We start from the raw sequence: 21612 nt of genomic DNA, 5'->3' as shown, positions 1-21612 counted from the left end.
GCACATCTGCACACCAGAGGAACTGTTGTGGACATCACACACACATACTTTAGCCAAGCACACCACACCCTATTCCACTGGCTTTGATAAAATGTTTATTTCAAGCCCAATTTCAACAGAGGAAGGGTGCCAGGAAGGTCTCTGAGGGTCTATGTGTGCTCATAGGCAGGGGCATAGCATGGGGGGTGCCAGCAGACCCATGGACCCAGGCACACAATTTTGAGGTGGTACAAACCAGGTGCCCCCATACAGGCTACTCCAGCATGGTGCTCTTCTCCGCAGGTGTTGGGGGGATTTGCCCACCCATGGCCACGTTTGCCGGCTGGGCTCCCCCCCCCCATGAGTGGGTAGGTGCCACAGTGTGGCCTTGCTTGGCTCCAGTGGGGGTGGTCACTCCAGCGGCAGCGGCAGTGAAGACTGGGCTAGCGTGGTGGGCTCCATTCACCCTCTGTGCCCTGCCACCTGGCATGCCTATGCCTGTGCCTGCCCCAGGCTCCAGCAACCCACACTACGCCACTGGTCATAGGCACCATGTTAGTAAGTCATGGAAGAAAGCTGCTGAAATTTGGATTGTCCAGGCATAAAATAGGTGCTAGTAGCCTGTTCCATGGCTCCCTAATAAAGCCGTGCTTCATATTGCAGTTTGGCACTTTGTGCTTCAGCTTTTTGCAGGACAGCAACTGATCTCGGGCTGTAGCACCTACATCCAATTCAAGTATGGTCTCCTACAGGTCCAGTCTGACTCTGGCACTGCCATTCAGATGGTACCACTTAAGTCAAAGTAGTTATGGGCTTTGTGTGCCCCAAATATATGACTCTCTTATTTGAAAAGATGTAGAATGTGGCCTGTGTAAAGAATCTGAAACAGAAATATGATTAAAGATTTAAAAATAATAACATGGGGTGGTATCCAACTGTTACTCAGAGTAGACCCACTGAAATTAATAAACATGACTAAGTTAATTTTGATGGGTCTAAACTGAGTAAAACTAAGTTACATACCACCCTTAATCCGCAGTGATTCAATGGCATAAGCCCAATGGGGTGAATGAGACTTTATGCTATCATGGTGCTTTTGAGTATGAGAGCCTAATAGGATGTAAAAAAAGAAAGGCTTGACTCACATTTTTATAATGCTTGTGGCTGGGCATTACTGAGCTCTAAACATCCTGGTGGGAAAATACTCTATACTAAAATGCAGAGTGTGGGGGAAATTCAAGGCCCAGTTCTCCCAGCCCTTACATAAAAGCTTAGGCATCTGTTATCAAAACAAACAAAACTGGCAGCTTTGACAACTGACACTGTAAAACAGGGTTTGAGTTTCAAAGACTTGAACAACTCCCTTAGATTTCTTCATTGGCACAAGGCAATCTATCTGGGTTCTGCTGTCTACGGGATTCTCCTGTGCATGTGGAGCTCTTCACTTGCTTCTGATTACCATATCCTGGGTTCAAACAACAGGGGGTGCCATCATGCTGCATTTGTGAGCCTTCCAGAGACATCTAGCTGGATGCAGGTGATAGAATTCTGGACTAAATGGGACCTTTGGTCTCATTTCCCAAGGAAGTACTTAAGCTCTCAGAAGAGTTTATCTAAAATTAATTTCAATATGGATCAGCTCTGTCCACTAAAATCAATAGTCTGCTTTGGACAACACCCAGCAGCAACTGTTGGGTGTACAGAATCCATCCAGGGTCAAGAATTGTTTAAGTAACCCCAGATTGAGCTGTGGATACAGTGTGATCCCTAAGCCACCATTCCTGCTGCTCTTCAAAGCTGCAATCACTTATTTAGGGGGCAAGTCAGTTTTATTTTAGTGGAGCTTAATTCTGAGTAAATGTGTATAGGATCACACTGCATGTGTTTAGAAGGCCACTAAGTAGGGTGAGTCGAGGACAATGAAAATTATACGAACTGTGTGCTCTTTCTGGTGGAGGAGGGTTAGGGTTGTTGGGTTTTTTTTTGCATTTTACTCCTTTTGGAAAGTTTCCTTTTGTTGTACCATGGCAGTCTCAATCCTGGTCTTGGACAAATGAAAGCCTGGTATGGCTGCCAATTAGATTCCCTCATAGTCATCTGTAGAGTGGATTACCTTGGTTCTCAGGTTACAGAATGGAAAGGCAACTGAAAGTGCAAGGTAAAATAATGGAAGATGAATTTTCAGTTTCCTTTCATGTCAGTAACTTGAGGACTAGCAACAACTGCCTCACTTCCAACCAAGAAAAAAATCTAAATAGGAGCCACACCCAAATATGGTTTGCTGAAGCTGAAATATAAAATCGACATACAGTGTGCAGTATTTTAATGAAATCTGTTCTCATTTAGCCTGGCAAAGACTAGGAGTTTACCTGCTATGTCTTTGTATGAATGACTAGCACACTGGCTCAGAATATTCACATGGCACGCCAGGTAATTCTGACACAGCTTTGAATTGGGTGTGAATGGATAATTCAGTCTTTCTCCTGGATGCAGAGACAACTGCAGAATTACCTGTCCTTAGAAGAGGCAGATACTCCCAAGAGCCTTTAATCATGTTTATTCCTAGCAGCACAGAAGCATTTATTTCTTCAGACTGGTATGGCCCTGCCCACAGATGGTTGTTCGCTAATATCTCTCATTGCATGCAAGAAGAGCTTTCCCATGGATTGAGAAGATTTAACATTTTACCTGTACCTGTAGCAATTTGGGGAACTTCAAGTTATCAGTGTCTCCAGTCCTAGGGTGTGAAAGCCAGGTCACCCTGCCCCTGTAATATGGGCTTTTTGGAAAGCTTTTTGGCCACTGTCCAATACAGAGTTAGGAACATTTTACAATGCAATCCTATACATGCCCAGAAGTTTCATTGCCTCCAATGAGGCTTTGTTCCAAGTTATAGGAGTGCAGTCTACTGAACTCAACATGGAATTTACTTCAGAGCCTGTAAGCTTAGGATGGTGTTGTTAAACACACTGCCTAACTCGGCTGGTTTGTAGCCCACACATAGATATTCCTACTGCTACATGTTCAATGGAAAATAACCCTTGCACTCCGGGAGCTGCTGGACGTTCCCAAAATGGCTTTGGTAGCAAACAATCCACCAACTACAACCCACCCTGCTTTCTGTCTTCTACGTCTGCCATTAGGAGGGCAGAAAGGCGCTTCTCATAGTGTTCAATCGGAGAAAGCTTTTTCTTTCTCTCTCTCTCCCCCCCCCCCTCATTATTATATATGCGTCCATTTTAAGTCTGGCTAAACGAGGCAAGGAGAACCGGAAAACTTTGAGAACAGGTCCGGAACCGTTGCGAATACAGCAGATTATTTTCTCTCGTATTACTGTGCCATCCATCCCGCGTGCCGACTCTTTCCCACGTCTCTCCCCCCCCCCCCGAAAAACATTCCTCGAGAAATGGACTTGCCGAGTCTGAGGGGAAGGGCAGCGCGCGCGCACCCCGCCCGCGGCAACAGCAGCAGCAACAGCTGCTGCCTGTTGTTATTGCCGCCGAAGGCTCGCGCCCCGAGATCTCCCGGGGGGCCGCGCGTGTTCATTTGCATGCGGGCGCGCGCTCTCGCTCGCCTCTCCCAGGCAAGGCAAGAAGCCTTCGAAGCCGGAGGGCGGGGGGGGGACGCACGCGCACCTTGCCTCCCCCGCGTGCGCGCCTCCCCCGCCCCTCTCCAGCTGACGCTTGGGTGTGTCCCGGAGCCTCGACGAGCTGGGCGGCGGCAACAGGAGGAGGAGGGGGCGGGCGGGGCCGGGCCGGGCCCAGCTGTCGCGCCTGCGCGCCGCCGGCAGCCCCGCCCCCCCCGCTTCGCCCATCCTTTCTCGTTTTTCCTTCTGTGAGGCGGCCGCTCCGCTCCCTTTCCCTTCCCTCCCCCTCGCCCTGTCCCGTCCCTCGCCGCTTCCTTCCTCCTGTCTGTGCCATGGATGGGTAAGTACCTGCCTCGCCCCGGCGGTCGCGGACGGGCGGATTGCACCCGCCTGTGGAGGCGAAAAGCGGGGGGGGGGTCTTTCCCTTTCCAAACCCCCCTCCCCATCCCTCCCCCGTCCCCACCTCACCGGGGCCAGTGGCTGCTTCGCTTTGTGCACACTGTTATCTCTCTACCTCTGTGGTTTTTTTGCCCAATATCCCGGGTTGGTGGAGGGGCGCCGAGGGCAGCGGCGGGGCTGGTGGAAGCGAAAGAGGAAGCGCGGGGTGGGGGGTGGGGATCGGCGGCGGCGATAAAAGGTGCGGTCACCCGGGCAGGTAAGTAGGTAGGTGGGGTGGGGCGCAGAATACGTAGGTGGGACAGGAGGCAAGGGCGGCATCTGGCGCATGTGTTGGGGGATGTTGCTTCGAGCCGCCTCCTTTCGGATCTGCGCGCCCGCCCCTCCAAAATCCGGCTCTTCGCATTCCTTCTCCTCGTGTCTTTCGGGGGGGGGGAGGAGAAGAGGGGTCATGGGGAGTTTGCAGCGGGAGCTGCTTCTCGGGCATGTGAAGGCGAAGGAAAAACAAGCTGGCCCGGCCTCCTCTTCCTCTCCCTTCCCCCGAACCTGCCGGGGTGGGGGAGAAGGAGGAGAAAGAGCGAGCGCGCAACTTTTCCCCCAGGTACGGCCTCGAAAACTTCTTACGTCTTGTTGCGCTCGGGAGCCGTGCAGCTGGCTGGGGCGACTTTTTAAGTCTCTCTCCGTCCCTTCCCCGCTGGCCATTGTTGGATCTTTCCTTTTCTTCCCTCCTCCTTCCAAAAAGGAAGCCTCCCACAAGAGCAACAGATTTCTCTCCGTCCCCACCCCGCTCTCTCTTCCTCTTTCGCGTTGCGACAGCAGTAAAGGAGACGAGCCTAAGTTGCAAGGCTTGCGAGGACGGCGTTTTGTTTTGCTTGTTTCTCTCCTTTTGCAGCTGCTGCTGCTGCGTGTCAGGTGTGGTGGGCAACAGGAGTTTTCCCTTTGCGCGACGAGTCGCTCGCGCGGAGGAAGGAAAGCGTGGCGATGTTCTTGGGGAGGGAGGAAGGCGCATCTTGCGCGGGGGAGACGGAGCTTGCTGGTCGTGGGGAAAGGGGGGTGAGCGAGAGCAGGCCGCGGGAGGAGCGCTTCCTCGTTGAGCCCGGGGAGACTCCCACCAGAGGGGGTGGTTGCCGGAGCGCATCGTGGCTTTTCCGCCGCTGCGCAAGAGCAGAACCAGGAAATAGAGAGCGCCGCCTTAAGTTAAAGGTTGCAGACGCCCGCTTCTAACATTGCATCGTGACTCGCGGTGTTTCTGCCCCCCCCTCCCTTCAGATTTCTTTCCCCCTCTTCTTAAGCAGATACTGTAGTAGCCCGCCTCCTTGTAAAGCGCAGTCATCAGCAACAACTGGAGAAGCTTATCGCTTTAATCTCTACTTGGGACTGGTGAAGGCCATTAACTAATTAATTGGAACTCTAGTCTCACGCAGTAATGAAAACAGACCCCGTCGTGTTTGCTCTTCAGGTGTTTAAATCAGCCTCTGGAAAAGTCATACCTGTACCTTCTCTCTCTGGATGTTGCCTTGCGATGGTGGTTTTCTTAATTGCAGCTTTTTCTGTCCCGACTGTAATGCAAAATTCAAATGTGTGTTTTAAGTTCCATGGGTTTTGATAGCTTGGTGCATTTCAGGTTCTGATTAACACCCCCATCCCACCACATGCTATTTTATCCTCAAATACAGGACATGTGAATATTATGGAGACTCTTATTGTGGAGAATATTTACACACACATGTGCATACTATATTATGGAGAATATATTGGTTGGTACTGTGTCTGTGCACATTGATCATTTGATTGTTGGCTATCAGTGTGGGTGCTCATTCTTTGGACCATTGTGTGCAGATCAAGAGTATCTGCCTGGTGGAGCATGCATGAAAAGTTGGGTGGTATTTAGTGATGAAGATCAGATAAAACGGTTCATATTTTGCAATATGTTTTCCTGCACTGAAAGTTTCTGCTTTCTGTTACTGTAAACAAGACTCAGACTGGCATTTAAGTTAAGCATATGTACTTTGAGAAGGCTCAGTGCTCTTATGCATAACTATGAGTGGGTTGCTTCATAAAATTAGTTGCTAAGCCCAGATTTCAATTACTTTTTTTGGAAGTATACTTTTGTTTTATCTTCTTGTAAACCTCTTTGAGGGCTTTCAGCAATCAAGCGGTGTGCAGTTTAATAAATAAATAAATAGGTAATAAATGATACGGGATTATGAATAGTACAATTGAGTGTGCAATCTGATTCACTACTGAGTGAAGCATATCTACTGAGAAGTAATTCCCATTGAGGTCAGTGTGGTTTATTTCCAGGAATTTAGGTACAGGATTGCAATCTTCACCTCTAACTTGAATATCAATGTTTCTCTATGGCGAACACATTTCAGGATTCTGTTACTTAATAACTCTTAAAAATATACTTTAGTAGATTTCATCTAGACATGACATCATTGGGGTTAATCTAACCTTTATACCACATGATTTATCCCCACTAATAAGTCATATTGTGGAAAGCTGACTTTCATACTGATATACCATAGGTAGTTGAGCGCAAGCCTTCTCAGAAATTTAAAGTGAATCAGTAGCGTGCAGTGTAGATGCGCGATTTATACCATGTTTAGAGTACACATTTGCGTATCGTTTTCAATAAAAACCCCAGTATCTTGAATAAAAGCAGCACCTCTCCTTGTAAGCTGAATAATTGATACTGCTAAGCACAAGTGTTCCAAATGTGTTTTTCCATCTTCAAAACTGTGAAATGAAAAAACAAATATAATTAGCCTACATTTTTAACCCTTTCAGGTACTCTTTTGCAAATACATGGGTTGTAGCACATTTCAAACAAAGGAAACCGATATTCTCAGGATTTCAATAAGTGTCTGGTGGTCTCTTAGTTGCATGTGTCCTATTTGTTAAAAGATGTATTTCCTACTTGATATAAATTATACACCATAGTTTATAGTTCTACGCTGTATGAAGAGGTTGGCCAGAAGACAAACTTCAAATCCCCTTTTAGGTGTGAATTTGGTTCTACCAGCTTTGCTTAGGTGCCCACCTATAAAATTGAAATGACTAAACTATGGTTTCTGAGTTTGCTTTAGAAGATTACACGAAATGTGCAAAGTACTTTATATTTACTTCACTATATAAAGCAGGTATAGGTTTAACCACTTCCTAAGTGTAAAGCAGGGACGCGGGTGGCACTGTGGGTTAAACCACAGAGCCTAGGACTTGCTGATCAGAAGGTCGGCGGTTCGAATCCCTGCGACGGGGTGAGCTCCTGTTGCTCGGTCCCAGCTCCTGCCCACCTAGCAGTTCAAAAGCACATCAAAGTGCAAGTAAATAAATAGGTACCACTCCAGCGGGAAGGTAAACAGCGTTTCTGTGTGCTGCTCTGGTTCGCCAGAAGCAGCTTAGTCATGCTGGCCACATGACCACGGACAAACGCCGGCTCCCTCGGCTGATAGAGTGAGATGAGTGCCGCAACCCAGAGTCAGCCACGACTGGACCTAATGGTCAGGGGTCCCTTTACCTAAGTGTAAAACAAAGCTTTGAAATTTTGGTCTGTTCGCTAGAATACCAGCATTGAATTTGGGTTTAAATTCGTACTTAGCCATGATTTTTTAGGCAGTTTTAAGCTAACGATTATCAGCCTGATGTGTACTTAATACAAAGGCTGTAATGCAGAAGGTCCACAATACTTCTCAGAAGTTGTCACTGCAACCTCACCCACACCATATTTAAACCCTTAAAGCATACTTCTGGCTTGGACACAAGATTTTTATAGGTAGACTAAGGAGAATAATTTTCCTTTAACAAAAACAAACCACCCATCTTGTGCCAAGTTCCCAATCAAGTTCAAAAACCATCCACCATAATTTCTGCAGTGCTTAGACTGTTCTAAGCTCTGTACTTTGATTAAAGAAACGAGGCAGGCTATGCCCACAGGCATAATGTTTATTAGACGTATCATATTAAAGGAAAGAGGAATGAAAGCAATAAAGCACATTCAACGCATCAATTCTTAAAGTTAGTGTAGTTCAACTTGTAGTGACCAGTTGAAATGGCTGCTGAGGAGGCAGTTCTGAGAAACAAGGAAGCAAAATGGCAGTTGGAGCCAGCTAACCTGATGGAGTCAGTTTTGCTGCCTCCTCAGACACAGTCACCAGGAAAAGAATCGGAAGCAACTTGGTGACAGGGCAGCTTCTTAGAAACAAATTGGAGCTATGGTCATATTGCAACACTCTTAGCAGGCTGGCAGTTTAACTCGATATATGTTGATTCCGCTGAGTTCACAGGAGCTTGCTTCTAAGTAGACATACATAAAAGTATTACATGCCAGTCATTACAACTATCTTGTGATCTCACTCCCCACCACAATCACTTCACTTATAGTGGGCTTGCAGTTTGTCCTGGAGGCAAAGTAAGTATTAAGAATGAAATCTAATGTGTCTCCTCTGCCTGTGGAACAGGCTTCATTGATACAATGGATTTCCCATCCAGTCCCCGACACTGACCCAAAATCTGCTCTGGAGGTCTGGGAGGCTCAGCAGAGCAGATGTGAAGGGGGGAAGGGGAAGTCTGTCTGTGCAATAGTGGTGTCCTAAGAGTATAGGAAATTGGTTCAAAGGTGCAAGTTTTTAACACAGAAATGATGCTCAAGTCATGCTGTAAATGGGTGTCTGTGTGCTTAATTCAGCTAATTACATTGAGGCAAGATGTCTGTTGGTATGTGGCTTTACTTATACTAAAGCTGCAATGTGGGTGAGGTGTGGGTTGTGTAACGAAAGTACAGTGGTACCTCGGGTTAAGTACTTAATTCGTTCTGGAGGTCTGTTCTTAACGTGAAACTTCTTAACCTGAAGCACCAGTTTAGCTAATGGGGCCGCCGCGCCGCCGAAGCACGATTTCTGTTCTCATGCTGAAGCAAAGTTCTTAGCCCGAGGTAATATTTCTGGGTTAGTGGAGTCTGTAACCTGAAGCATATGTAACCCGAAGCGTATGTAACCCGAGGTACCACTGTATCTAGAATGCATTAATACATGGTGCTTAGGAACCTTATTTGGTGAGTTTTAGGTACTGGGGTGTTGTGTAACATTTCTGCTTAGTTTTAGTTTGTTGAATGGCTGAAGGAAGTATTCCCCAATTAAAGTTAATGAAAATTATATACGGTATCTTTCATATTGATGGATAGGGCGAACAATTGCTAAGAGGCAAATAAATAACCCTTTAATTGTAAAAAAAATGAATGTTAAGTATTTTGTGATATAGAACAAACAAATCTATATTTTTAAAGGGATGTAAATAATTTACTTTGATACCTAAATAATAGAGCTGAATGGTTTTTTGTTCTGCCTTTCAGGCAACTGATATATCTACGTATCACCAAAACATCAACACAGATACTTAGCAAAACATTTACTAAAAGCTATCATTCATTTTTAGAAGAAAGGTGGACTTGAATGTGTTTTGTTCATTCCCAGTGGTGCTAATATGCTGGAAATAAAATGACTTCAAAAGTAACTTACAGCCTTAAAGTTTAAGATTGCCCACACTATTGATTGATTAATGCTTTAGTTGATTAATCGGCTAATTAATATTTACAGCCATACTAACAGCATTCTTTTAAATGCTTGCAAATATGCGTCGGGCACCATACACCATATTGATTTGATGTTCATGTCTATAATAAAATAATTGGATAGCAACAAATGTCAATATGTTTATTTATGAATTTGTTGTATTTCTCACAAAACCAATTAGATTTGTAAGTAAAATGACTTCAGATTAAGATGCTTCTGCATAGGATATTTGTGTTTAACACCTCCCCCCCAAATCAAACCTCTTTTGGGGAAGAAACAAGTGGGTTTTCATCCGTGATCATTGCAATATTTGAATTAGGGGAATGACTACTTGGCTATGTGGATATGGAGAATCCATGATAGTACATTTTATTGGGATATGGACACATAGTCTGGAGAGCCACGGTGTGGCTTTGTGTGGCAGCATTATTAGGAATAGGTTGAGTATTTTTATTGTCAATGAAGCTGCTGGGGAGAGCAGTGCTGTTAGCTGAATATCAGGTACAGTGTGTATGTATTGAGGTGACATTGATGTTGTTCTTGTGGGGCATTTCATGACCTTTTTTGGGGGGGAGGGGGCATTCTCGTGTGAACCACTTTACTACGTAAAATAGTAAACAAACCTACAGAGGGATTGTACACTGGATGACAAAGAGTTTGCAAAAACTTCCTAATTTGAGCTCAATCTAGTCTAGGGCTGAGCAGTGGCTGGTTTTCAACATCATGATATATCACCAGGTAAAGATTGCAATATACCAGTACAGGCAGCCCTCCATTTATGTGTGGAATACGTTCTGATGCATCACACACATCAGTAAAATTGCGTATAATCGAAACCCATTGAAAAAGCCCAGAAACCTCCCATTCCGCCCCCAACCCACCCTTTTAGTGACGTTTCAGTAACGTCTTTATGACGTTTCCGGGTCTCTTCCGAATTCAGTGCAATGCACATATATACGGTTTCACACATTGAATGCGCATAAACGGAGAGCTGCCTATATATCACAATGTCTGATGTAAGTACAGTGGTACCTCGGGTTAAGTACTTAATTCGTTCTGGAGGTCTGTTCTTAACCTGAAACTGTTCTTAACCTGAAGCAATGGGGCCTCCTGCTGCCAGAGCACGATTTCTGTTCTCATCCTGAAGCAAAGTTATTAACCTGACGTACTATTTCTGGGTTAGCAGAGTCTGTAACCTGAAGCATATGTAACCCGAGGTACCACTGTATGTAGAGGCAAATAAGGTGAAGTCCTGGCAACTGCTACTATTTTAGGGGCCTAAAACTGATACACCATTACTTACCTTTAATGTATTGTTACAATTGTTATTTTATAGTACAGAGCAGCGGTAGGAAACCTAAGGCCTGTGGGCTGGATTTGGCCCAATCGCGTTCTCAATCTGGCCTGCTGACCGCCCTGGAATCAGCGTGTTTTTACATGGGTAGTATGTGCCCTTTTATTTAAAATGCATCTCTGGGTTATTTGTGGGGCATAGGAATTCGTTCATTCCCCCCCCCCATATAGTCCGGCCCACCACATGGTCTGAGCGACGGTGGACCAGCCCATGGCTGGAAAAGGTCGCTGACCCCTGGTACAGAGAGACACTGTGGCAGGAATCACAAAAGAAACGATGACTGGCTTCACAGTTGTTACCACATCACGATTTTTTACATAGTGCGCGCACACACATTGTGATTCACAATATATCACCATGTTGAATATTATGAAACTGTTACCACAATGTAGACTTCAAATTTATTTTGGACGGTGTGTCAATGCATCACCCAGTCATAGTCTAGTCATTGAACAAAAAAATTAAATATTATTGTGACCTGATTTGACCGTTCTTCTTCCCATATTCTCCTACTTGTTGTTCAAGTAAAAGAACTACAGCGGTGCCCTGCAAGACGAATGCCTCGCAAAACGGAAAACTCGCTAGACGAAAGGGTTTTCCGTTTTTTGAGCTGCTTCGCAAGACGAATTTCCCTATGGGCTTGCTTCGCAAGACGAAAACGTCTTGCAAGTTTGTTTCCTTTTTCTTAACACTGTTAATACAGTTGCGACTTGACTTCGAGGAGCAACTCATAGAACGCAGTGTACATAGTAGCCTTTTTTGAGGTTTTTAAAGACTTTGGTGATTTTTGAAGCTTTTCCAAAACTTCTTTTGCAGCCGTTTGGTAAGTTAAGCTTTTAAAACTTTTTTTGGGGGGTTTGGATTTTGGGTTGGGATGTTTGGAATTCAAGGATTTGGTGTTGGGGAGGGGTTTGCAAGAATCTGGAAGCTTGTGTGTTTTTTTCCCTGCATTTTTATGATTTTTTGTGACCATTGGGCTACTCTGCTGTTTTTTAAAAAAATTTCTGGGTTTGAATTTTGAAATGCTCTTTACAGTATGTGTGACTTTAAAGAGCACTTAATAAACTCTTGTTGTACCAAATTTGGCTTTGTTTGGACTTTTTTTGACCATAGGAACACATTAATTGATTTTCAATGCATTCCTATGGGATTTCGTGCTTCGCAAGACGAAAAATTCGCTAGACGAAAAAATTCACGGAACGAATTGATTTCTTTCTTTTAAAATCAATTTCAAAATTAAAGGAAAATCCCAAAATTCATCAATCATTTTATCTGTATTGAGTTTTAGTATTTTTACTAGGGACATTCATTTCTGTACAGTGAGCATACTTGAAACTATCACATATGACACTAATTCTGTATCCATACTTACCCAACTGTTCTGTGTAGTTTAATAATCTTCATAATGGGTTGTGTGTTACACATAAATATTTGTATTCTGGTTTTGTGTTTTTTCCTTTACTTTTGTTTTATTTACACATGGCTAGCATAAGCAGTTAATGCTACGTGTGATACTGATAGATGAAGCAAGTTCTATCAGATGTGGTTTGTAACCTTAGAGATTTGGGTGTGGGTGTGTTTGGCAAAGGTGAAGATCTCTATTCATTGTATCATTTCACTATCTACCATGCATCTATGAATTTAATAAACTTAAGGAAGCAGTTATTTGATTAATGTTGCATCACATTTTCGCAAATCAAATAACAGTCTTGCTCAGTTTTAGCTAGCAGTTACAGTTCCGCGCACCACAGATTATCTTGCATCTTTCAGCAAGAACAAAAGTATTTTCTATCATCCAAGCAAGAGCACACATTCTGCCTAGAATGTGTTATCCCTCTAGCGCTCACAACCGTGGGCTGCATACATAGGGTCACAGAGGATCTCATCTACATATAGGAACAGCCTACATTTTGCTCCTCTTTCTTGATATTTGGCAGGATCTTTAGAAGAAAGGGGTTGGCTGTTGCTTATAGAAAACAATAATAAGTCTGCTTGCCAGAGTGCCCAGTAGCACACATCTCTTTCTAGAGCTCTTATTTGGGCTGCAGTTTGGAGAAGATGAGAAAATAACAAGTAGTTGCTCACAAGCAGCAGTATTAATGAATGTGAAGTTGAGACATAGATGAGATGAAGAGGAGATACACATCCAGGTTTCCATTTCCCAAATTCTTACTTTTAGGGGAGCAGGTCTGATTGCTGCGGTGAATTACTGGCCAGATGCTGTGGCTTTAACTTCTACTCAGTGTTGGTTAGGAAGTGACATGGTGGGATTGTATTCTTTAGAATATATTGAGCTTAAATATGATAATATTTAGGGAGGTTTTTAATATTTAATGCAGTATTGTTTTTAACACTCGATTGGGAGCTGCCCAGAGTGGCTGGGGAAGCTCAGCCAGATGGGCGGGGTATAAATAATAAATTTATTATTATTGTTGTTGTTGTTGTTAATGGTGAGCAAATTTCTTAGCTGGGTTTGATAGAACATATTAGGTACATGATACATGGCTTGATCTCTTGGTTTTTTTGTACTGAGGCATACTGATGGGGAAAATCATTTTCTTCTTTAATGAGCATATCTCTACACATAAATTGTTTGATACAGTAGAGTGTAGGAAGAACAGAAGTAAACGATTAGTTGTTAGATTAATCTCAAGGTAGCTTAAATTTCACTTAAATTTTGCCTTCATTTGGTTCTTGTTGAAATATGTTTCGGGGCTTGGGCTTGGATGCCCAGGGTTATATTTTGTTGTTTGGAGAAGCTATGGCCCTACTGCAGAACAATCTCCTTGAAAGATCCTATCCATCTGTTTCTCAGTGGCTTCTGTCTGCTGTATCATCTTTAGGATGGAATGACAATGGCATCCCACAAACGGACTGGGCATGGAAAGGAATATGAGAGAAGTGGAACTACTTTTCATAACTTTACTAGACTTCATTATCCTTAAGGAGACAATGTAGGATGTGTGGTCTTGTTCTTGCATTTTATTGTACAGTACAGAAGTAATGACTTTGCTATAGGAGTATTTCACTTTTCCTGGTTTCATACAGTTTCCCACCCTAAAAAGCAGTAGAAATTTAATCCAAATGTGTCTGGCTTGTAAAGGAAACGTCTCCACTACTTCCTGTGTAATAGATGTGTCTAAAAACTCCTTTAATGAGTTGTGTAAAGGGGTTTTGTTTTTTGTTTTTACTACATGTTCTAACTAAACTTTCCTTTTCTCACACTGTGTGTTACTAAACTGTCCCATTTCTTTTGCAAAATGCTCCACAACTCATTTCATTCTTCTGATATTTTTTCTTCCTTAAGCTTTATTTACCACTGCCTGTGCAATAACTATTTTTCTAACTTTTCCATTTTCTCCCATTTTTTTTCACACAGTGTTGTTACAGATCTTATAGCAGTCGGTTTAAAGGTAGGCATCTTTTTCTGTCCTTTCATATGCACTTGTTACTCCATTTTTATTTTCAGATTTGGTATTCATACACATCTTTTGCTTTTGTGGCATTGTTCTGTTTCAGTCTGATTCCCTCCCCTCCCAAAGAAGTCTCTACAGGTTTTTTTTTACACCTTTACAATTATGTTTCTTCCAGTTCAGCTTGCTGTCATTTGTAGCCCAGAGATTAAAGTGTTTTTGTTTGCTTGCAAGTTGTCAAATGAGAAAAGCAGATACTTAATAGCGATGGTTTTGAGTCTCCATACTTTGGTTGTTTTCAGATCCTAATGACCAAAATGCTGGGTTTAAGAATTAGTTCTTAATAATAACTATCTAAAGCATTGTACTCTAGACCTGTGCAGGCCGTATTAATAAAATCAGATAATCATAAACTGAATTTTAAAGGTCAAGTGACTAATACGTTATAGCAGTCTCTGAACTTCAGTTCTGCTAAAGACTTCTAGCTAATCCCCTAGCTGCTCTGTGCTCTTTAGATGTTTGTAACAACAGCATTTTTATTTCTTTGTCTCATAAAATGAAGGCTACTGTGTAATTTGTAGACTTGGAATATATTGGGTTATTTCCAGTGCTCCACTTGCATAGTTCCACTGTTGGAAAGGAACTTCTGCCTCCTCTCATGCCCCTACACGCCCTCAAAATCTGCTCTGGAGGATTTCCTAACCCCAACCCGCCCCCCCAGTTGATTTTGAGGGTTCACAGGAAACTGCTCCATTGTGCCATTGTAGCTGCTGCATTGAAAATGGCTTGTGTTCACGATCAATACTGAGACATACTTTTATTGTACCATCACAAAGCTGTTGAATGCTGCAGCTTCAAAAGAAAATTGTAGTCCATGTATGCTAGTAAAATATAGTGCCCTAATATTATGTTCCTTACAGCTCAATGTGTACCTCCGGTTGCTCATGGGATCCATTCCAGAGCTCCGATAGGATCCCAAGGAATTCACAACTGGAGGAACCTGTTCTGCGCATGTGCACGGCACGGTAGAGTGTTTCTGTGCATGCGTGCGCGGCGAAACCTGGGAAAATACTTCCGGGTTTGCCGCGTGCGTAACCCGAAAGATACGCAACCAGAGAGGTGTGTATCCAGAGGTACCACTGTGTCAGTCCCTTTACCTAAAAGGGACTTGCTCCCAAGTGAGAATACAGGACTCGAGCCATAGAAAACGTATATGCTTTGTTCAGATAAACAAGCAGACAAAATATGAAAACTTTTTATGCAAGCCTCTGAAAATAGACAAGCTAACAAAAGAATAAAGAAGTCATGGCTAATATTTTGGGGGGGGGAATAACATTATGCAATATTTTATACATTGAAATAAATTGTATACAGTTTTCTGAAGAGGTAAACTTTATTAGGACATGGAGATCAGTCTTTAGGAATAAAAGACTGGTTTTAGACTTCGGGGTTTAAAAGACTAGATTTGGATCAAATTTCGTTATCTGTTGAGTCATTGCTTTTACTTAACATACCAGAAGGTTTAAAGACAAAATGGAAGTGAACCTGGCAAAATATTATAGTTTGAGTTCAAAAGGAAGCTACGCTGCATGTTATGAAATATTTATAAGAGATTATTGGACTCAGGGTTAGGCAGAACCAATTCTGTAATAGGACTTCTGATAAATATCTTGAATATTTGTACAATATATTTTCAATTATCTGCATAGTAACCCATTTTTACAGCAAAATGGGATGCAGGTACACATAACTGGAAAACATAACCAGTCTTAAGGATACTTCAGTTTCAAATAAGTTTAGTGCATGATGGTATCATTAGGGCTGTATATGCTAAAGTACAAATTAAATTTTGTGCCAAGGTACCCAAATTCTAGCATCTGAGTGCACACTGTCAGTAAGTGCTTTGAAGTACCCCTCCCCCATTAGTCTGAATTGTCCATCTGATGAGGCAAGAAAATACCCAGCTTTATGTTATATTGAGCCCTTTGTAATAATTCTTATTCTCCCTGCTTGTTCTGTGTACAGTTCATAGATACTATAGTGGCATTTCCAGAATCTCTCCATTGCTTTTTTGTCTGTTTGTTGTTTTCTAGCTGTTGTACTGCTACTGGCTATCTCTACATTTTCTTTACTCGGTTGCAAGTGGCCAGTAGCCAGGTGCAAAATGTGCCTGGCACCTGGCTAATTTCGAACACTGTTGGAAGTATTTCAGTCACACAACTCTCCATGTAGCCAGATATCTACGAGGCTTGATAGCAGCATATCACTAGAATGTCAGGAGCAGTCCTGTGTCAGCTTCTAAGAGTACAATAAGAAGTAGTGCATTTTAGTCCTCTTCAAATGGTACCTCAAGAGAGAACTAGATTTGCCAGGTGTAATATTGTGATTTTTTTGGTTAAGGGGCCTTGCTCTCTAGTTTGTTCTCGAGAGTAATTCTTAACATATCAGTGTTTCAAGAAATGTATTTGGTCTTTTCTTCCTACTATACTGTATGGTGTGTTATGATTTGGGTACAATGCATATGTAGGATTTTGTAAAGTCTGTGGAAGGGGAAGGGAGGAAATGATGACTTTTTGTTTTGCTGACACTCTCCTCGAGCAGTTTGAATGTGTGAAAATTCCATGACTCCAGAGCAGCTTAGCCAGTAAGTTTCATAGACTCTACTTAATCAGCACCACCAAATTGCATACTTTATTATAATATAGGTATCTAGTAACTGCAGGAGGTTGGTTAATACAATCTAGTGTTGTTGTAGCCTTTTGAGATTGGGAGGCAAGCCTGTTTAATTCAATAATTAACAAAGCTGTTGGAGTCTAAACGTCTCATGAATTAAGAGAGAGCAAAGAATTGCTTCAGATAAAGCATGTTATCTGGCTCCAACTTGACCCCCCCCCACCTTGTAATTTTGTAAGTCCATTTTGCAGCTTAACGGTAAAGGTACTACTCTGCGGTTGCGGCGCTCATCTTGCTCTGTAGGTTGAGGGAGCCGGCGTTTGTCTGCAGACAGCTTCTGGGTCATGTGGCCAGCATGACTAAGCCGCTTCTGGCCAACCAGAGCAGCGCACGGAAATGCTGTTTACCTTCCCGCTGCAGTGGTGCCTATTTGTCTACTTGCACTTCGACATGCTTTCCAACTGCTAGGTTGGCAGGAGCTGGGACCGAACAACGGGAGCTCACTCCATTGCGGGGATTCGAACCGCCGACCTTCTGATTGGCAAGTCCTAGGCTCTGTGGTTTAGACCACAGCGCCGTGGGGGTGAAAGGGAAGGGGAAGCCCTCTAGCACTGCCCCTTCTTGCTGTCCATGTCACCCTCCGCTTGCGTAGACTCCCCATGATTACATCCCAGTTTTTCAGAGTCCTAAATCAAATGGGAAGCCTACACATGTTGTGAAGGCTCCCCATGGCAGAAGTTATTACTTCAGCTTGTGAAGGACAACTGACAGGCAATAGTAGCGTGCTTGTCTTTGCTTCCCCCTTGTATGTTGATTAAACATAGTAGAACACCTGAATAGAATTGTACAGTGATAAGAAAGAAAGTGTTACACAGATTGCATATATGTTATCTTTTGGAAAAGTTATCTTTTAGGACTCCTTACTAATCCGAATCTATACAGTTTTAGGTTCAGCACCAGAAGCATAATAAAGACATTTTTCATTAGTTTGAAAGTTAAGAAGTAGCACTCACCTGTTGAAGTCCGACAGCATTTGAAATTGTTGGGTTTCTTACAGATGAATTGCACATTTTAATTCTGGATTTTACTTTCTCTGTTCAGACCGTTTGTGGTCAATTTAATTTTTTGAGGTTGCTTGTAGAAAAGAGGTTGATTGAGAAAAGAGGTAAGATTGACAGCTGAGCCTTCTAACAGCTGCCTCTTTTCAGTTGCTAACAGTTTACTAACCAGTTATAGAGGCCTAATACCAATCTTTTGCTCAAATTTATTGTGGTCACCTCCCAGGCAGAGTTCATTTTCATACCAGACAGACTATTTAGCTAGATCAGTGTTATTTCAAACTTGCCATCTTTTTGGAATAATTTCTATACTTTTCTGAGAAGGGATCCCTGCATATTGTAGATGATCCTTTGTGCATGCGGTCAAGAAATAATAGTGCATTCTGGACCATGTCTACTCAAAAGTAAGTCCTATTGAAACCAGTGGGTCTCCCCCACCCCTGGTAAATGGTGTTATGATTGCAGCATTGGAATGCAAACACTCAACAGTGCAAAAACAGTCTTGTGGATGCACATTGACAGGGTATATGGAATACAACTTATTTTTTTCATAAATCTAGTCTAACAGTTTTATTGTTGGATTTCTGAGGAATCTGTAATATGCTTCCAAGGAGCCCTAAGACATTCTAATATGGTTTGAAAAGTTCTTATCCAGAGCAATTCATTTCTAACCATAGAATCCAGAGCAATTGTTTCGTTGCCTTAAGAACTTCTTGCTGTTATTTCAAGTACCGGTAAGTCAGATCCATAATTAGTAGGACATCTTCATTCCAGGATACAACCAATATGTTTTCTAGTTACCTCACTTGCACAGTCAAGGTTTCGACTTGTGTATTCATGAGTGGCATACAAGTATGTTATTAACCAGATGCAATGTCAACCTAAATTTCTTCAAAACAACCATGATACCCCCTTCCATCCCTGAAAGTTTTCTTAAGGTTGCTAAGAGAAAAACAATAGAGTTGTATATCACAATATCGCTTTCAGCCAATTGTCAGCTAGGATTTTTCTTTCTTGAATGTAATAATGCTTGCTGCTCTGGCAGGATCTGATAACTTACTCCTGCAGAATTCACTTTAAGATGGAGGAAATGTGCCTCCTAGTTCCTTTTTTGCTCATTTATTTTAACATTGTTTCCTTAATTACCATACATTTTCTGCTTTGTGACACTGAGTAGTCATTTGTCATTTAAAATTAGTGTTGTAATTTCGGTGTCTGTGGGGGATCACACGAGTTTTCTAACAGGACTGACTTAGCTAATAAGACTTCCTGGGAGATAATTGTCCTGAATGTTCTTAACTTCATCCTTTTTATAGTTATATATGAACAGTTCCAAGTAGTATATAATAAGCAGTGTGCAATAAGCAGTTTACATAGGAAAGAAGCAGTTGCTCCCATAGTACTTCTTATTATTCAGTATAGGCCATATCGTCAATTTGGTTTCCATGATATTTAGAGTTTAAATACTGTTGGGTTAGGTTGGCACTTATTAACTTTATTTAAGTTTAGGGTTAATAACCTTTATTGCTTTAAATAACTAAGTATTGATTTAATTATTGAGTTATTAAATTACAATTTTAGTCAACTACTTCAAGAATGCCTATATTCATGGTTGGAGCGGTTGGTTAAATGCACTGTTCATGTTTGGTTGTCCTAAATATGTTGTTTGCTTCTAACAAAAACTACAATTGGGTATTTCCTTAAGCATCTCAAACTTGCTTGTATTTTTGGTAATGCAGAAGCCAGTTATTTAATTGGTTGAATTGTAGTTTAAGGGTGCTTTCTTTAAATATCATTTGACTATGAAAAAAATACAAGTGACTCATACATATTCTGGTTTTATGTAGCCACTAACTCCACAGCTATGTGTGAAAAGTCCAAGATTTTCTGCATTTGCAGTTTCTCAATTGCTTATTTTTCACTGTGTTAGCTGAACACTTTGAGACTGACTTTCACATTGTATATGTTGCCCAGGAGACTTCAACTGGGATGGCAAAAAACCGCATATTTCTAATGGAAATATTTAGGTACAAGATAGGAAAAAACATTGGTCACAACTGTACATTATAGATGCAGTGGTGGACTGGATGTTTATCAATAAAGTGGGGTTGAATCTGGAAAAGATGCAGGCCATGTGGGTGGGTGATTGCCGTGTCTGGGAGATAGATCTGTTGCATTCCCCCTGAAGGAGCAGGTACACAGTCTGGGGATGCTCTTCGATCCATCTCTGTCACTTGAAGCTCTGTGACTCCTACATCAGCTGTAACCATTCCTGGACAACACAGTAGCCTGACCACAGTGATCTATGCATTGGTAACCTCAAGGCTTGATTATTGTAATACGCTTTTATATGGGGCTGGCCCTGTATCTGGTCCAGAAGCTTCATCTAGCACAGATGCGGCAACCAGGTGGTTCACAGGAACAGATAACAGGCAATGTGGTACCCTGCTGCTGTTAGAGCTGCGCTTGTTGCTGATTTACTAAAAGGCCAGGTTCAAGGTACTTGTGTTAATTCACAATGTTCTGAACAACTTTGGCTCAAAGTACCTTAAGTATTGTTACATCCCTCCTTGATCACTGAGATCCGGGTTCCCCACGACCCTCAGGTTTGGCTCGCCTTCACTAGGGATCAAGCCTTTAGCATGGCATGCCCTGCGCTTTGAAACTCTACTCTACCAGAGGTTTAGCAGAGGCCTGTGCAATATGAACTTTCTCCTTTAACCGATTAGTATTTATTGATGTTTTGTTTGATATTTTTCACTGATTTTATTCTTACATGTTGTATACCACGATATATTGTTAATGAAAGTGCAGGTTATAAATACATAAATATAAAGAAATGTGCCCCACCCCCACCCCAATTTAGCTTGCTATCAGATACTGTATGTACAGTTGGCCATAGCTTGGATCCTAAATGCCTTGGTACTCAGACGTTTTGGCTCCCAAACCCGGAAGTAAGTGTTTTGGTTTGCGAACATTGTTTGCGACTGTATTGCTATTGAGGTAAATTTCCAGACCCAAACATTACTGGTGCCCACTTCTCGGTTCCTTGCAAATTTCTGCTGCATTTTACGTCTTTGCAGAATAGATAAGGGGCAAACACATGGGTACAATTCATGAGCACAGTTTGTCCAGGGCAGGAGCTGGACTTAGCACACTGTTCACATTTTCCTGGTTGGGGAACCAAAAGCTGTAGGATCATTGAGGCCACCCCCTGAACTTGAACCTGTACTTGAAAGTGGTTTTTTTTTTTAACATGAAACCTTTCTCAGTCAAAAATTACCACCAATTTCTCAAAGTATAGTCTCATACTTTTACTTGGTGAAAAGAGAATTCTAGAAATATTCTAAGGCCTTTGTGAATGAAGAGTCTCTTGAGCTTTAGGTATCTTGATTTTATTATTCCTTGTAGTCCTTACATAGTTGCTGAAGCCATTCCTTCAATTATAGGCATCCTTTCCACTGGCTCTTTAATTACAGTCTTGTGTGCCTTTTGTTAGGCCCATAGTATCTTGTTACTGATCTAGCAGGCAGCCTCAATAATTGATACATGAGACAATGGAACTAGCTGCATGCTAACT

General features: G+C 42.4%; 1 protein-coding gene and 1 long non-coding RNA gene across 6 annotated transcripts in view; one reads left to right on the top strand and one right to left on the bottom strand.

Moving 5' to 3' along the window:
* Nucleotides 1-3503: 3503 nt before the first annotated feature.
* PTBP3 (polypyrimidine tract binding protein 3) overlaps nt 3504-21612 on the top strand; it is a 46817-nt gene continuing 28708 nt past the window's right edge. The window contains exons 1-2 of one of the 5 annotated variants that reach the window (XM_083593500.1): nt 3504-3905; nt 14268-14301. In XM_083593500.1, coding sequence (XP_083449626.1) covers nt 3898-3905; nt 14268-14301 — 42 coding nt within the window. In that variant the 5' untranslated portion in view covers nt 3504-3897. Of the gene's footprint in view, nt 3906-4440; nt 4563-4786; nt 4874-14267; nt 14302-21612 lie in introns of those variants that run through there. The other 4 variants (XM_083593502.1, XM_083593501.1, XM_083593504.1 and 1 more) reach the window with 4 other exon arrangements.
* The window catches only part of LOC310753141, a 249930-nt gene continuing 233201 nt past the window's right edge, over nt 4884-21612 (bottom strand). The window contains exons 2-3 of the long non-coding RNA XR_014543224.1: nt 7485-8753; nt 4884-7126 (exon numbers count right to left, since the gene is read on the bottom strand). This is a non-coding gene — a long non-coding RNA (uncharacterized lncRNA). The remainder of the gene's footprint in view (nt 7127-7484; nt 8754-21612) is intronic.

The sequence above is a fragment of the Podarcis filfolensis genome, assembly GCF_964270895.1.
Source record: "Podarcis filfolensis genome assembly, chromosome: 17".
NCBI classification, from domain to species: Eukaryota; Metazoa; Chordata; class Lepidosauria; order Squamata; family Lacertidae; genus Podarcis; species Podarcis filfolensis.
Note: the sequence above shows the minus strand (reverse complement) of the source record. Positions and strands in the feature narration are given on the sequence as shown.